Here is a 17,826-nt window from a genome sequence, read left to right as displayed (position 1 = left end):
GACTGATGTCCTCAGGGGAGTATTTCCTGGAGTGGCTCGAGGGGGTTTAAACAAAAAATGCAGGGTGATGGGAACCTATGCAAGGAGTCAGAGGAGGGGGAAATCAAGAACAAACACAAAAGACATGTAGGGAAATCAAAGGTCAGATTCAAACAGGGCCACTGAAAAATATTGGGAGTGGAACCACTAATGTAAAAAAGACAAGAACTAATTTACCACAAATAGATATAAATGGGTATGATTTAATCGGGATTATGGAGATGTGGCTGTAGAGTGGCCAGGCATAGGAACTGAACATCCAGGGGTATTCTGTTTTTAGAAAGGATAGACAAAAAGGAAAAGGCGGTGGAGTGGCATTGCTGGTTAAAGAGGAAATTAACGCAATAGTGAGGAAGGATATTAGCTCTGATGATGTGCAATCTGTATGGGCCGAGCTGAGTAACACCAAGGGGCAAAAAACCTTAGTGGGCGTTGTATATAGACCCCCAAACTGTCATGGTGATTTTGGGCATGGAAATTAGAGACGCATGTGATAAAGGAACATCTTTAATTATGTGTGATTTGAATCTGCGTATAGATTGGGCAAATCAAATTAGTCACAATACTGTAGAGGAGGAATTCCCAGAGTGGATACGGGATAGTTTTCTGGACCAATGTGTTGAGGAACCAATTAGAACAGGCCAACCTAGACTGGATACTGTGTAATGAGACTCTAATCATTGGCAATCTAGTTGTGCGAGACCCCTTGGGGATGAGTGACCATATGATAGAATTTTTCATCAAGATGGAGAGCGACATAGTTCACCCTGAGACTAGTCCTGAATCTTAATAAAGGAAACCATGATGATATGAGGCACGAGTTGGCTATATTCGGTTGGAAAGTGTTACTTAAAGGGGTGACTGTGGATAGAGAATGGCAAACATTCAAGGAGTCCATTGGGGAATTGCAACAATTGTTTATTCCTGTCTAGTACAAAAGTAAAATAGGAACGGTGGCCAAACAATGCCTTACAGGGGAAATTAGAGAGAGTATTTGATCCAGCATACAAATTGGCCAAGAAAAAAACAACAGGTTTGAGGATTGGGAAGAGTTTGGAATTCTGCAAAGGAGGACCAAGGGATTGATTAAGATGGGGAAAATAGAGCGCGAGAATAAGCCTACAGGGAACATAAACATTGACTGCAAAAGTTTCTATAGGTAGGTGAAGACAAAAAGATTGGTGAAGACAAATGTAGGTCCCTTACCTTCAGAAACAGGGGAATTTATAATGGGGGACTGTAAGATCTTTTTATTTCTCCTCGGAATAAGGTACTCGGTCCGGTTGAAGAGGTCTCCAAAACACACTTTATTTTTCAAGAATTCACTTAACATATTTGCACAAAATTAAATTGAAACTCAGATCAAGATAATACATAAACTTTTCCGACATCAGCGAAAAATCTTCTAAATTTTAAAATAAAGAAAAGTAAAAGAAACAACTTCAAAATAAAAGTAATTTCTATGGATGCTTCAAGAATCTTGGAAGACAAACATTCTTCTAATAATCAGTCATACGGATCACATTCTTAAGGAAATTCTCATCTATGGTTTAGCTCCTTATTTATTTTTATTGGTTTTAATTCTCAGCTGAGGACCCCCCCCCCCCCCCCAACTAGCTTTGAAGACCTCAGCTGGAATACCATTTGGACTGTAGGCTTATGTTGCTTTTCATGTTTCATTGCTTGTTACAACTCTCCCATTGATGGCGGTTCAGTCATTGAATCTACACAGGATCGTGGGGGATATCCTGGAGATTATCAGCTGTCACTGTGGATTCCAGATTGAGGAATTGCTGCAAATGTTCTTTCCAGTATTGACGGATGGCATTGCCATCTTGGAAGAAGCGAGACACCATTCTGGGTGCAAAGGGGATCTTGTTCATTTGATCTTGACCTATAGATAACACTGGTGGCTTCAAAAAAACAATGTATGTCATGATCGCGTTATATAACCCCACTGATGCTATGTGCAAGAGTGTTCCAACCTGAAACACTAGTGTCACGTCGTGTATTTGTTTTTAGCTATTAGGGAGAAATATTTGTGGTAACAGTGAGAACACAAACTTCTCTTTTATTTAATAAAAGTATTTATTAAAGTAGAAGAAATATTAGTTAAAAAATAAAACAATGTCAAGATTGGACAGTCAGCATGGATTTCATACTTGACAAATCTACTGGAATTCTTTGAGGATTTAGCTAGTAGAGTTCATGAGGGGGAGCAAATGGAAGTGGTTTATTTGGACTTTCAGAAGGTTGTCGACAAAGTCCCACAATTAAAGTGCATGGGATTATGGGTAGTGTATTGAGATGGATAGAAAATTGGATGACAGACAAGAAACAAAGAGTAGGAATTAATGGGTCTTTTTCCAAATGGCAGGCAGTGACTAGTGGGGTACAACAGGAATTGGTGCTGGGACCACAGCTATTCACAATATTCATGATTTAGATGAGGGAACGAAATGTAATGTCTCAAAATTTATAGATGAGACAAAGTTGGGTGGGAAAATGAGCTCTGAGGAGGAAGCAGAAATCCTTCAGTGTGAATTGGACAAGTTGAGTGAGTGGACAAATGAATGGCGATGCAGTATAATTTGGGTAATTGTGAGGTTATCCACTTTGTTAGCAAAAACAGAAAGGCAGCCTATTTGAATGGCCATAAATAGGACAGGCGAATGTGCAACAAGACCTTGGTGTCCTCGTATGCCAGTCGCTAAAGGTCATCAGGTGATAACGAAGACAAATGATATATTGGCCTTCATGGTGAGACGATTCGAGTACAGGAATAGGAATATCTTTCTACAATTATACAGGGCCTTGGTGAGGTCACATCTGGAATATTGTGTGTAGTTTTGATCTCCTTATCTGAGGAAGGATGTTCTTGCTCTAGAGGGAGTGCAGAGAAAGTTTACCAGATTGATTCCTGGGATGGCAGGACGGACGTATGAGGAGAGATTGAGTTGGTTAGGATTGTATTTGCTGGAGTTCAGAAGACTGAGGGTGTTCTCTTGGAAAACTACAAAATTCTAACAGGACTAGACTGGGTAGATGTAAGAAGGATGATCCCGATAGTGGGGGTGTCCACAACCAGGGGTCACAGTTTGAAGATATGGGGTAGACCATTTAGGACAGAGATGAGGAGAAATTTATTCACCCAGAGAGTGGTGAGCCTGTGGAATTCGTTACCACAGAAAATAGTTGAGGACAAAAGATTGTATGTGTTCAAGAAGCAGTTAGAGATAGCACTTGGGGCAAAGGAGATAAAAGAATATGGGTGAAGGTGGAATTAGGCTATTGAGTTGAATGATCAGCCATGATAATGAATGGCAGAGCAGACTCGAAAGGCTTCCTATTTTCTATGTTTACGATTATGAGTAGCTTACAAGAATAGGATAAGCATGAGTTATTAAATGGTCCTCAGAAAATCTGTAAGAACTAAAAATAACCAAGTACTCCAAATTAAAAAATACACTGTAAAGCTATAACTACAAAATACGAAAAGAATTTATGTTCTTCTGTGTAAAGGACTATGAGGATGACTTTGAGGAAGGTGACTGTGAAGATGAAGAGGTAGAGCAGGAGCGAGAGGAAATTCCTGCACGTCAGCGAGCTGAACTTGAAGCGATTCAAAAAGCCATTACAGCAGAAAATGAACAGGTCAGAGAAACACGCACTAGAAGTCACAGAAAGACATTCGATGAAGAACCAAACAAAGGTAGGGTCAATTTCTATCTGAATAACCATGTAAAACATTTCAACATTACTTTTTAAAAACTCCAAACCAGATTAATCTGTTAAGAACTTGGCCTGTGTGCGTACCTTTTCTTTCCTCATGCACCATACTACGATATGTGTGCCATTTGACATGAATGCTTTTGACAGATTTTGTTATAATCCCAGCATTGATACCCCTCACTTGAATGAGTATGTATTCACTCAAAAAACAGTGTTTCTGTTCTCTGGAATTGTTAGGATAAATTTGTGAATAATCTTCCTTCATTTTACACTAGTGTTAGCGAGGTATTAAACAAGTTACCCTGAACGATTGCTAACACGTACAGCTGATGTTAAATTGCTGTCTATTAAAAATGTATTAATTTACCCTTTGAATGAGGGCAGTTTTCTTCCAGTTTTGGATAACTAAAACCAGTTGTAGTTGGTGTAGAACCTGTTCCGAAGTATGTTTTGAATTTATTTGCCGTAATATTGCAGTGCACAAACATTCAAGTAACAGCTGATCATATGAAGAACCAGTTTAGTTCAATTTTACTCAGCGTTGCTAAAATGCATTGTACCTCATGGCTACTGCCTCAATTATGTAATGAAGGGCGTAGTCATGTTAGAATGCTCACTTATCCATGTCTGCATGGGTCTCACCCCCGCAACCCACAAATGTGCAGGGTAGGTGAATTGGCCACGCTAAATTGCCCGTTATTTGGAAACATAAAGAACTGGGTACTCTAAATTTAATAAAATAGAGTGCTCACTAATCTAGAAGCCCTGAATGTAATTTGATACAAATAGAAACATACCTTTTACTGTATACAGTCTGCATATCACCCAGGCTGTACATGGGCAGTGGGACTTTAGATTTTAGATTGAGTTATGTTCATGGGTAAAAAACCCTAATCGTACCAATTGGCAAACTGCCAATGATCCTGATGGGTAGGGCTTGAATCAAATGTGAAACCATGATAGTTCCATTGTGTGGCCAGTGATTGGAACTGTTGGGCCTGTACCTTCAATTTAAACCAAACAGTTATGTAATTTGAAATGTTGCTCAGCTATGGGAATTAGCCTTTGACATAATGTGCAAACATTAAGCATATGCCTGTCACATTGTAGTATTGCTAGTGAAGCTCATAGTTCTAATGTTTCAGCTCTGAAACTGCATGTAGTATGCAACCATAAGCCTTGACCGTAACAGACAACCAAGTATGTTGAAGTGTCATGAAAATATTGTTAAACTACTCGATCTGTTCCATCAAAACTATGAACTAATAAAACAACTCATTTTAATTAGAAATGTATTTATTTATTTCTTATCTCAATATTATCTGTTGCTTCCATTATGCTTTTAATTTTATTAGCGCATAACGCAACTTGTTGCCCAATTTAGATTTTGAAAACTCGCAGACCAGAGGACCTGTTCGGGGAACATTCATTGACTTTGCGGCAGCAAAGCAGCGTGAGATCATTTCTAAAGTGGCTAGTAAACAAAAGTAGGTAATTGAAAACAAGAGCTTATAGTTTATGTGCAAAAGTTACATATTAGCAAGGACCCACAAAACATTTGCGGTGAAATTAGTACCTTTATTACAACACAGTACTTCTTCATATGCAGGCATTAAAGGTATTCTTTTACCAAAGGCTTTAACAAAGTCAAAACTTCTCCCTTTTGGAAAAAGCTGTTCATATGTGCAAACAGCCTGAGGACATAAATACAAATTTTGTCAAGAACCTGGCCTTGTAACTTGTTCATAGTCATAGAATATGAAAGTCTAATTTGGAACTGTTTTCTCCTGAGTTGAGAAATGTAGTTGGCTCAATGCTATTCGAGGAATGATCATAGAAACCTGCTCGTTAGGAAGCTGGTCTCTTCAATGTTGTTCCATTATGAAATCCTTGTTTAGGATTCAGTTTTCATAGCAACATTATAGGTGCTTCTTCCTTGAGTCTATGTTTGTGTGGTTATATCCCTTTGGAGTGAGACTGTGAAGAAGCTCTGAAGGACACAGACTGATATCATCATCTTCATCTATAGAGTCAGCACTGATGTATTTGTTTAGTTCACCTGACAGTTTTTCTAACTTTTTTAAGCATAAAGACTAACTTTAAAATAATAAGTTGTATCAAATAATTGCCCCTGCCATTTTGCTGCACTTAACCAATTCCATCATCTCATCCCATGCCATCCCTATCCTTCCTACTCCATCTCATTCTTTGCATGTCATCCTTCCATGTTATCCCTATCCTGCTCTTAACATGCTCATCTCTTCCATCAATCCTATCCCATTCCTCATGGAATCAATCTTTCCAGCCAGGGTTACTGTTGTTGGGCTCCCTTTCTTTCTGTTATTTTTGTTCCCCAACATTCTCTCCCCACCCCACTTCTTCCACCAACCATTGGCAGCGGCACGTGCATCACATGTTCCAGATCTTGTGTCTGACACGCCTGAGTGCATTTCATCCTTCTAATGCCATTTCCATCCAATTCCTCAATACTATAACAAAAGATTAATCTGCATCCAATTGCTAATTGAAAAATCTAAGTTTTTCAGTTCATCACAATATTTCAAAAACTTATAACTTCGCAAGAAAGATTGGATGAAGGAGATCCTTTGGGTAATTTATTTAGTTTCAACAATAAGCTTTTTGATGAGCTCTTTACACTGAAATGTCTAGAAATAAGCTCGTCTTTCTCCTGTACATGTTAAAAGCCCGACTTTGATGTTCCCTGCAGAAAGCGCAGCTTGGAGCTGCTCCGACTCATTGATTTGGATTTCTCAGTTAGCTTTTCACTGTTTGATCTACCTCCATTGAATGAGTACGATGTCTACATCAAAAACTTTGGACGCACAAACACCAAACAGGTTTGTGTACTGTATCCCATATTTAGTATCCGTTTAGCAATGGTGTTTACACTAGATTTATAATCATGTAAGTTTTTATTATTCAGCTTGCTGAATATAACCATTACTTCAAGTGTAAAATTTGGTCGATAACTTTGAGTAGTAAACATGGGCTGTTCATAATGACAGTGTGGCCTTTCAAGTTTTGTGTTTGTGAAATTTTAAGTTGAATATGCATTTTAGCAGGGAAGCATTGATTTTTCTATTTTAAATCCATATGTAGTATAACTCTAGAATTATTTGTCACCAGAATGTGTGAGATATAAATTGGCGGATACTTATTTCAGAGAATGTGATGGCAAGATCAGTTAATAAAAAGGTTAAAAACCAAATGGGTTACTTGGTTTTATAAATAAAGGAAGAGAATATTCAAGCAGTGAAATGATACCAGAACTTAATTAAACAGTGGTTATGTTTCACCTGGAGTACTTTGGCAATTCTGGGCACCAGACTTCAGGAAAGATTTTGAAGTCTTAGGGCACATAGGTTTATAGGGATGTTACCTCACCAGGAATTAAATACTCTAGTTAAGAGGAGAGGTTGGAAAAGTTGGCACTTTTTTCGAGGTAAAAAAGTGATCTCATAGAATAGAGTCGTAGAATGGTTACAGCCTCTCGAGCCCATGCTGGCCCACTGCAAGATCAATTTACCTGGTCCCACTCACCGACTCTTTCCCCATAGCCCTTAAAGTTTTATTCCCCAAGTGCATAAGCAATTCCTTTTTGAAAGCCACAATTGAATCTGTATCTATCAGGTGCGATTTGTGCACGTCTATCCCCACGTTCTTGCACCCCCTTTAGAATTGTGCAATTTAGTTTATGTTGTCTCTACTCCGTTTCCTACCGGAGTGTATAACTTCACAGTTCTGTGTTAAATTTCACCTGACACTTGTCCGCTCATTTCTGTCAACATTTTTCTGATGTCATTTTTGAAGGCTGTCACTATTTTCCTCATAATTACCATATTTCCAAGCTCTGCATCATCAGAAAATTTTGAAATTGTGTCTTTTATACACAAATCTAAGTCTTTAATACAGATCAAGTAAGACAGTATCCCTCCAACCAGCTCCTCAGCAACTGTATATATTCCTTTAGTTTGAATTTTGTTTCCTATCACCCAGTCAATTCCATATCCATGCGCTCAATTTTCATTTTATTCCATGTGCTTCAACTTTTGCAGAAAAGCCTGTAATGGGGCACTTCATCAAGTACCTTTCAAATACACCACATGAACCACATTACCCTCATCAACTCTTTCTGTTCCAGCATCAAAAAACTCAATCAAGTTGGGGTTAGATGTGTGAGCCTAGGTAGGGTGCTCCTTCGGAGAGATGGTGCAGACTTGATGGGCCAAATGACCTCCTCCTGCACTGTCGGGATTCTATAAATTCGCTAACCACAATTTACCCTTAAACCCATTATTGGCTTTGCAAAATTAATCCACATTTATCAGATAATTGTTAATGTTATGACACCCAGGGCTAGGGTGCAGTCAATTCTAACCCCACATGATCCGGAGTCACAACACAAGTAAATTCACCAATAATTCTTAGAAAAATACCCAAAACTCTTGGCTACCTAATAATTATAGTCCACATGTACGTAAATGTAAACACAAGTACTTTTTATCTTTAACAAAAACTATAATGAAATATGCACTACTATCTAATACCTAATTCTCCCCCACCCGCACACACTCTGTCTCTCATTTAATATATATATGTATAATTTACACACACACATACACAAAACAGATAAACACAGAGAGGAGGAGAGGGATGAAAATCTTAACTACAGGAAAAACAGAGGGCGGGATTCTCTGTTCGCCTATGCCGAAATCGCGTTCGGCGATCGGCCGGAGAATCCATTTTTACGCCGGAATCGGGGGCGGTACTGTTTTCTGATGCTCTGACCGCTCAAAAACAGAGTACTCGCGGAGTATGCCCCATGCCGTTAGGACGGCCTCAGGGTGTCACCTGAGGCCCTCTTCCAATGCTCAACCCGTTGGGCCATGAATTCTCACTTTTTGAGGACCTTGTGTGGCGGCTGTGGACTGTGTCCAGTGCTGCCACATTCGGGGAAGGTGGGGGGGGGGGAGCTGTTCTGCTGGCCCCGGGGGGGGTGTATATGTAAGCTGAAGTTACAGTTTCCCATTGAAGAATGCTGGTTTAGCGTTTTATTCTTGATTTGATTTTATTGCACATAGGCTTTTGTTCAGTGTAATGAAGACACTGTGGACCGAGACATTCAGACAGATGAAATTGAAACTGTTGAAAAGTGGACCCAACACCCTGGAGAGGGAAACCTGATATGTGGGGGTAAGCACTTTTTGTGCCAGAACTTTGCATTTACAAAGTAACTTGCATTTGTCCATTTAATTGCATAAAAGCACATGCTGCCTCGTAAAGGTTAGCTAATCTGAGGTTTACCTGATTGTGTCTTGAAATGTTTTGTTTCACATTTATCCCTCCTTCTTTGCTTCTAAATGTTCACTTTAAAGAGATCGTTTCAGAAAAGTAAATATAATCTACGCACCCTATTCATAAAGGATTATTATTTTTGATCCCCACTGCTGGGAAGGACAAGGGCAGCATGCATATGGGAGCTTCGGCCTATTTCCATTGGAGTTTAGAAGAATGATAAGTGATCTTACTGAAACATCTAAGATCCTGAACTTGCCAGGGTGGGTGTTGAGAGGATTTTTCAACTTGAGGAGTTTGGAAACAATGAAATGAAATGAAATGAAAATGAAAAATGAAAATCGCTTATTGTCACGAGTAGGCTTCAATGAAGTTACTGTGAAAAGCCCCTAGTCGCCACATTCCGGCGCCTGTCCGGGGAGGCTGGTACGGGCTGTACAGGGACATGGGCCGGGATTTTCCCCTACCTGGTGGGGCGGGGGATCCCGGCGGGATGGCATGGCATGAACCACTCCAGCGTCGGGCCGCCCCAAAGGTGCGGATTTCTCTGCACCTTTAGGGGCCAAGCCCTAACCTTGAGGGCCTAGGCCTGCGCCGGAGTGGTTGGCGCCCCACCGACCGGCGGGAAAGGCCTTTGGCGCCACGCCAGCCAGGGCCGAAGGGACTTCGCCGGCTGGCGGAAGTCCGCGCCTGCGCCGGAGTGTCAGCGGCTGCTGAAGTCATCCCTGCGCATTCGCAGGGGAGGGGGGGCACATCCGTGTCCGCCATCGTGAAGGCTATGGCGAATGCGGAAGGAAAAGAGTGCCCCCACGGCACAGGCCCGCACGCCGATCGGTAGGCTCCGATCGCGGGCCAGGCCACCGTGGGTAAAGTAGGTGGTTTGATTCCCGCCGGCGGGACTGGCATGACAGCAGCGGGACTTCGACCCATCACGGGCCAGAGAATTGGTGGGGGGGGCGGCGCTGACAGGCGCGACGCGATTCCTGCCCCCGTCGAATCTCTGGTGCCGGAGACTTCGGGAGATGCTGGGAACGGGATTCATGCCGGCCCCTGGCGATTCTCCGACCCGCTGGGGGTAAGGGCTTCAGGGAGAGTAATTTCAGGACTTGAAAGTATTATGTGGATCAAGGACACATATAGAACATAGAACATTACAGCGCAGTACAGGCCCTTTGGCCCTCGATGTTGCGCCGACCTGTGAAACCCCTCTAAAGCCCATCTACACTATTCCCTTATCATCCATATGTCTATCCAATGACCATTTAAATGCCCTTAACGTTGGCGAGTCCACTACTGTTGCAGGCAGGGCATTCCACGCCCTTACTACTCTCTGAGTAAAGAACCTACCTCTGACATCTGTCCTGTATCTATCTCCCCTCAATTTAAACCTATGTCCCCGTGTGCTAGACATCACCATCCGAGGAAAAAGGCTCTCACTGGATTGGATTGGATTGGATTGGATTTGTTTATTGTCACGTGTACCGAGGTACAGTGAAAAGTATTTTTCTGCAAGCAGCTCAACAGATCATTCAGTACATGGAAGAAAAGGGAATTAAACAAAATTCAAGAAAATACATGAGAATGCATAATAGGGCAACATAAGATATACAATGTAACTAAATAAGCATTGGCATCGGTTGAAGCATACAGGGTGTAGTGTTAATGAGGTCAGTCAATAAGAGGGTCATTTAGGAGTCTGGTGACAGTGGGGAAGAAGCTGTTTTTGAGCCTGTTCGTGCGTGTTCTCAGACTTCTGAATCTCCTGCCCGATGGAAGAAGTTGGAAAAGTGAGTGAGCCGGATGGGAGGGATCCTTGATTATGCTGCCCGCTTTCCCCCGGCAGCGGGAGGTGTAGATGGAATCAATGGATGGGAGGCAGGTTCGTGTGATGGACTGGGCGGTATCACGACTCTCTGAAGTTCCTTGCAGTCCTGGGCCGAGCAGTTGCCATACCAGGCTGTGATGCAGCCCGATAGGATGCTTTCTATAGTGCATCTGTAAAAGTTGGTGAGGGTTAATGTGGACATGCCGAATTTCCTTAGTTTCCTGAGGAAGTATAGGCGCTGTTGTGCTTTCTTGGTGATAGCGTCGATGTGAGTGGACCAGGATAGATTTTTGGTGATGTGCACCCCTAGGAATTTGAAACTGCTAACCATCTCCACCTCGGCTCCGTTGATGCTGACAGGGGTGTGTACAGTACTTTGTTTCCTGAAGTCGATGACCAGCTCTTTAGTTTTGCTGGCATTGAGGGAGAGATTGTTGTCGTTACACCATTCCACTAGGTTCTCTATCTCCCTCCTGTATTCGGACTCGTCGTTATTCGAGATCCGGCCCACTATGGTCGTATCGTCAGCAAACTTGTAGATGGATTTGGAACCAAGTTTTGCCACGCAGTCGTGTGTGTACAGGGAGTAGAGTAGGGGGCTAAGTACGCAGTCTTGCGGGGCACCGGTATTGAGGACTATTGTGGAGGAGGTGTTGGTGTTCATTCTTATTGACTGTGGTCTGTTGGTCAGAAAGTCAAGATCCAGTTGCAGAGTGGAGAACCAAGCCCTAGGTTTTGGAGCTTTGATATGAGCTTGGCTGGGATTATGGTGTTGAAGGCGGAGTTGTAGTCAATAAATAGGAGTCTGATATAGGAGTCCTTGTTTTCGAGATGCTCTAGGGATGAGTGTAGGGCCAGGGAAATGGCGTCTGATGTGGACCGGTTGCGATGGTATGCGAATTGAAGTGGGTCAAGGCGTTCCGGGAGTATGGAGGTGATGCGCTTCATGATCAGCCTCTCGAAGCACTTCATTACAACTGACGTCAGGGCCACCAGGCGGTAGTCATTGAGGCATGTTGCCTGGTTCTTCTTTGGTACCGGTATGATGGTGGTGGTCTTGAAGCAGGTGGGGACCTCGGAGTGGAGTAGGGATAGGTTAAAGATGTCTGTGAATACCTCTGCCAGCTGGTATGCGCAGGCTCTGAGTGCACGACCAGGGATCCCGTCTGGGCCCATCGCCTTCTGTGGGTTCACTTTCAGGAAGGCCGATCTGACTTCGGAAACTGTGATGGTGGGTATGGGTGAATTATGGGCTGCTGGGGCACTCGACAGCGGACTGTTGGTTACCTGCTCAAACCGAGCATAGAATGCATTAAGTTCATCGGGGAGGGGTGCGCTGCTGCCAGAGATACTGCTCAGCTTCGCTTTGTAGCCCGTCATGTTGTTTAGTCCTTGCCACAACCGCCGAGAGTCTGTCTGTGACTCTAGCTTAGTTTGATATTCTCTCTTGGCATCTCGGATGGCTTTGCGGAGGTTGTACCTGGATTTCTTGTATAGGACAGGGTCGTCTGCCTTGAACGCCTCAGATCTGTCCTTCAGTAGGGAGTAGGTCAGGTCGGGTCGGGTCAAAAGGTCTCCAAGGGCTCGGAGGATCTTCAAGCCTGCAAGAGAAGATAAAAGAGAGAGGTTAGTAATGTTAGCTTTAGAATTAAATTTTAAAACTGTCCATCCTATTTAATCCTCTGATCATCTTGTATGCCTCAATTAAGTCACCTCTTAACCTTCTTCTCTCTAACGAAAACAGCCTCAAGTCCCTCAGCCTTCCCTCATAAGATCTTCCCTCCATACCAGGCAACATTCTGGTAAATCTCCTCTGAACCCTTTCCAGTGCTTCCACATCCTTCCTATAATGCGGCGACCAGAACTGCACGCAATACTCCAAATGCGGCCGAACCAGAGTTTTGTACAGCTGCGTCATGACCTCATGGCTCCGAAACTTAATCCTTCGACCAATAAAAGCTAACACACCGTACGCCTTCTTAACAACCCTCTCAACCTGGGTGGCAACTTTCAGGGATCTATGTACATGGACACCGAGATCCCTCTGCTCATCCACACTACCAAGAATCTTACCATTAGCCCAGTACTCTGTCTTCCTGTTATTCCTTCCAAAATGAATCACCTCACACTTTTCTGCATTAAACTCCATTTGCCACCTCTCAGCCCAGTTCTGCAGCTTATCTATGTCCCTCTGTAACTTGTAACATCCTTCTGCACTGTCCACAACTCCACCGACTTTAGTGTCATCTGCAAATTTACTCACCCATCCTTCTACGCCCTCCTCCAGGTAATTTATAAAAATGACAAACAGCAGTGGCCCCAAAACAGATCCTTGTGCTACACCACTAGTAACTGGACTCCAGTCTGAACATTTCCCTTCAACCACCACCCTTTGTCTTCTTCCAGCTAGCCAATTTCTGATCCAAACTGCTAAATCACCCTGAATCCCATGCTTTGTATTTTCTGCAATAGCCTACCGTGGGGAACCTTATCAAACGCTTTACTGAAATCCATATACACCACATCAACTGCTTTACCCTCATCCACCTGTTTGGTCACCTTCTCGAAGAACTCAATAACGTTTGTGAGGCACGACATACCCTTCACAAAACCATGTTGACTATCTCTAATCTATTCCTTTCCAGATGATTATACATCCTATCTCTTCTAAACCTTTCCAAGACTTTGCCCACAACAGAAGTAAGGCTCACTGGTCTATAGTTACCGGGGTTGTCTCTACTCCCCTTCTTGAACAATGGGACAACATTTGCTGGTTTAGCTCACTGGGCTAAATCGCTGGCTTTTAAAGCAGGCCAGCAGCAAGGTTTGATTCCCGTATCAGCCTCCCCGGACAGGCGCCGGAATGTGGCGACTAGGGGCTTTTCTCAGTAGCTACATTGAAGCCTACTCGTGACAATAAGCGATTTTCATTTCATTTTCATTTTCATTCATCTTCCAGTCTTCTGGCACTATTCCTGAAGACAAAGATGACTTAAGGATCAAAGCCAAAGGCTCAGCAATCTCCTCCCTAGCTTCCCAGAGAATCCTAAAATAAATCCCATCTGGCTCAGGGAACTTATCTATTTTAACACTTTCCAGAATCGCTAACACCTCCTCCGTCTGTACCTCAAGCCCTTCTAGTCTAGTAGCCTGTATCTCAGTATTCTCCTCGACAACATTGTCTTTTTCCTGTGTGAATACGGACAAAAAATACTAATTTAGCACCTCTCCTATCTCCTCGGACTCCATGCACAATGGGCCAACATTTGCTGGTTTAGCTCACTGGGCTGTCCTTGACTGGCCCTACTCTTATCCTTGTCATTCTTTTATTCCTGACATATCTATAGAAAGCTTTAGGGTTATCCTTGATCCTACCTGCCAAAGACTTCTCGTGTCCCCTCCTGGCTCTTCTTAGCTCTCTCTTTAGATCCTTCCTAGCTAACTTGTAACTCTCAGTGGAATGCAGCCTGGGAAGCCTTTTCTCTAGGAGTGAGAATCCTCAGGATCTTGGAGTGAAGGAATTAATGCGCCACTGTCCTGCCCCATGAGTGTTTGAAATTGCTTTTGAGGACAGGAAGAAAGGACAACATTTGTGGAGGGTGACTGTGTTGGATGGGTACGAGAGGGCATTCGGTTAAGGGCGTGTGTGCATATTGACTTGGGCGGCAAGGTAGCACAATGGTTAGCACTATTGCTTCACAGCACCAGGGACCCGCGTTCGACTCTCGGCTTGGGTTCACTGTCTGTGCGGAGTCTGCACATTGTCCCCGTGTCTGCGTAGGTTTCCTTCTGGTGCTCGGTGCTCCTGTTTCCTCCTACAAGTCCTGAAAGGCGTGCTGTTAGGTGAATTAGACATTTTGAATTCTCCCTCTGTGTACTTGAACAGGCGCCGGAGTGTGGCGACTGGGGGATTTTCACACTAACTTTACTGCAGTGTTAATGTCAGCCTACTCGTGACAATAATAAAGATGATTAGATTATTAGACTTTTGGGACTTCCGGTTGCGGCTATGACCAGCTAAGTCGCACGTTTGGCTGCTCCTGCTACAAAGGTGTTTTCGGGCCGATTGGAGGGCCCCAATGGCGCTGTAAGGACAAATCCCGGTGGGGGAAGGCTCCCTGAAGAGAACCAGACCAACTTTATGGTCGGTACCCGGAGTGGGGTGGTAAAGAAAGTAACAGCAGCTCCCCAAAAAAAGCGGGGGAAGAAGACCAAAATGGCGGCCGGTGGCGCACCCGAGGAATGGAGGAAATGGGCGGAGGAGCAGCAGGCCGCTCTCCTGCGCTTCTTTAAGGAGCTGAAAATGGAGCTCTTGGAGTCAATGAATGCGACGACCACCAGGCTGATGGGAGCCCAGGCGACCCAAGAGGCGTCGATTCGGGAGCTGCAGCAGGAGATGACTGCGAGGGAGGAGGAGGCCACGGTCCTCGTGGGAAAGGTAGAGGTGCACGAGGCACTCCACCTGAAATGGCAGAGCCGTTTTGAGGAGCTGGATACCCGAATGAGGCGGAGGAACCTGAGGATTTTGGGCCTGGCAGAAGGCCTGGAGGGGTCAGACCTCCCGGGATATGTAGCAGAAATGCTGAGCTCCCTGATGGGGGCAGGGGCCGTCCCTTCGCCCCTGGAGCTGGAAGAGGCCTACAGGGTCATGGCTAGGAAGCCAAGAGCAAATGAGCCCCCGAGGGCGGTGCTGGTGCGGTTCCAGCGACTCAGCGACCGTGAGAGAGTGCTGGAGTGGGCCAAGAGGGAAAGGAGCAGCAAGTGGGAGAATTCGACGGTGAGGGTCTACCAGGACTGGAGTGCGGAGGTGGCAAAGCGGCGGGCCCGGTACAACCGGACGAAGGGGGTGCTACATGCAAAACGGATCAGGTTCGGAATGCTGCAGCCAGCGCGCTTGTGGGTCACCTACAGGAACCAACACCACTATTTTGAGTCCCCAGAGGAGGCGTGGGCCTTTGTACAGGAAGAGAAACTGGACTCGAATTAGACCCAGGGGATACTCGGCGGCCGTAGCCGCTCGGGTACTTTCAGCTGAACTCTTTGTTTGGATCTTGAACTCTTGCTGGGGGTTTTTCTTCTGATGTTTTTTCCCCCCTTGGCCAACTTCCCTTAGTTATTGTTATTGTGGTTATTTATGGTTATTTATGCTGTTTGGTAGAGGGCGACTGTTAAGTACATTGTTATTGGTTATCTATCTGTTATTTATAATGTTAAGTTGGGGAGGCGGGACGGGGGGGAGAGCAGATCGGGGATATGGGCTCCTAGGGGGGGCTCTTTACAGGCATGGACGGGGACGGGGGTGGAACTGAAGATGGCGGGGTGGGGTGTGGCAGGGCGAAAGCGCGGGCTTTCCTCTGTTTTCCCGCGCGCGGGGCAGAGGAGGGGGAGGGGAGGAGTGCGGGGCGTGGCTAGCAATGGCGACCTTTCCCGCGCTGGAGCGGGGCCAGGGAGGAGTGGCAAGGGGGGGGGAGCCCCCCCCCCCCCCCCCCCCCCCCCCCGAGCCGGGGGGAGTCGGAGTGTGGCAGGAGCAGCCGGGTCAGCGTGAACCAGCTGACTTACGGGAGTACAATGGAGGGTACATCGCGGCTAGGAGGGGTCCTAGCCTGGGGGGGGGGGAGGGGGGTTAGGGAGGGACACCGGGTTGCTGCTGCAAAGACCAGAAACGGGAAGTGGAGGACTGGAGAGGTGGGGGGAGGGGGACATCGCCATGGGGAGCGGGTCAGAAGGGGAGGGTCGACCCGGGGCGAGCAGGGAACAGGACATGGCTAATCGGCAGGGGAAGGGGGCGGGTCGTCCCGCGACCCGGCTGATCACTTGGAACGTGAGGGGGCTGAATGGGCCGGTCAAGAGATCAAGGGTATTCTCACACCTGAAGGGACTGAAGGCTGATGTAGCAATGTTACAGGAGACCCATTTGAAGGTAGTGGACCAGGTTCGCCTGAGAAGGGGGTGGGTGGGACAGGTGTTCCACTCTGGATTGGACGCAAAGAACCGGGGGGGTGGCGATTCTGGTGGGAAAGAGGGTGTCGTTCGTGGCGGAGGAGGTGGTGGCGGATAAGGAGGGTAGGTATGTGATGGTGAAGGGTAAGCTGCAGGGGGAGAAAGTGGTGATGGTCAACGTATATGCCCCGAACTGGGATGACGCGGGTTTTATGAGGCGCCTATTGGGCCTCATTCCGGGACTGGAGGCAGGGGGCTTGATCATGGGGGGGGACTTTAACACAGTGCTAGACCCCGGGCTAGACAGATCGAGCTCAAGGACCAATAGGAGGCCGGCAGCGGCAGAAGTGCTGAGGGGGTACATGGAGCAGATGGGAGGAGTAGACCCATGGAGGTTTGGTAGGCCGAGGGCGAGGGAGTATTCCTTTTTCTCCCACGTCCATAGAGTGTACTCCAGAATCGATTTCTTCGTGTTGAGCAGGGGGCTGATCCCGAGGGTACGGGAAGCTGAGTACTCGGCCATTGCGATCTCTGATCATGCACCACATTGGGTGGATGTGGAAATGGGGGAGGCGCGGGACCAGCGCCCGCTGTGGCGGCTGGATGTGGGGCTGTTAGCGGACGACGAGGTGTGTAAAAGGGTCCGGAAGAGCATTGAGAGCTATCTGGACTTGAACGACACGGGTGAGGTGCAGGTGGGGATGGTCTGGGAGGCCCTGAAGGCAGTGATCAGGGGAGAGCTGATCTCCATAAGGGCACACAGAGAAAGAAAGGAGAGGCAGGAGAGGGAGAGGCTGGTGGGGGAGCTATTGGAAGTGGATAGGAGATATGCGGAGGCACCAGAGGAGGGGCTGCTGGGAGAACGGCGCAGCCTGCAGGTCAAGTTCGACCTGCTGACCACCAGGAAGGCAAAGACGCAGTGGAGAAGGGCACAGGGCGCGGCCTATGAGTATGGGGAAAAGGCGAGCAGGATG

General features: G+C 45.8%; 1 protein-coding gene across 5 annotated transcripts in view; it reads left to right on the top strand.

Moving 5' to 3' along the window:
- Positions 1-17,826, top strand: part of dync2i1 (dynein 2 intermediate chain 1) — a 143,133-nt gene that overhangs the window by 80,639 nt on the left and 44,668 nt on the right. For all 5 annotated transcript variants that reach the window (XM_038798357.1, XM_038798356.1, XM_038798355.1 and 2 more), the window contains 4 exons: positions 3,562-3,751; positions 5,156-5,258; positions 6,500-6,629; positions 8,874-8,985. In XM_038798357.1, the coding sequence (XP_038654285.1) occupies positions 3,562-3,751; positions 5,156-5,258; positions 6,500-6,629; positions 8,874-8,985 (535 nt within the window). The remainder of the gene's footprint in view (positions 1-3,561; positions 3,752-5,155; positions 5,259-6,499; positions 6,630-8,873; positions 8,986-17,826) is intronic.

The sequence above is a fragment of the Scyliorhinus canicula genome, chromosome 5, assembly GCF_902713615.1.
Source record: "Scyliorhinus canicula chromosome 5, sScyCan1.1, whole genome shotgun sequence".
In the NCBI taxonomy this organism is placed as follows: Eukaryota; Metazoa; Chordata; class Chondrichthyes; order Carcharhiniformes; family Scyliorhinidae; genus Scyliorhinus; species Scyliorhinus canicula.
The sequence above is the reverse complement of the archived record's forward strand: the minus strand, read 5'-3'. Positions and strand labels throughout refer to the sequence as shown.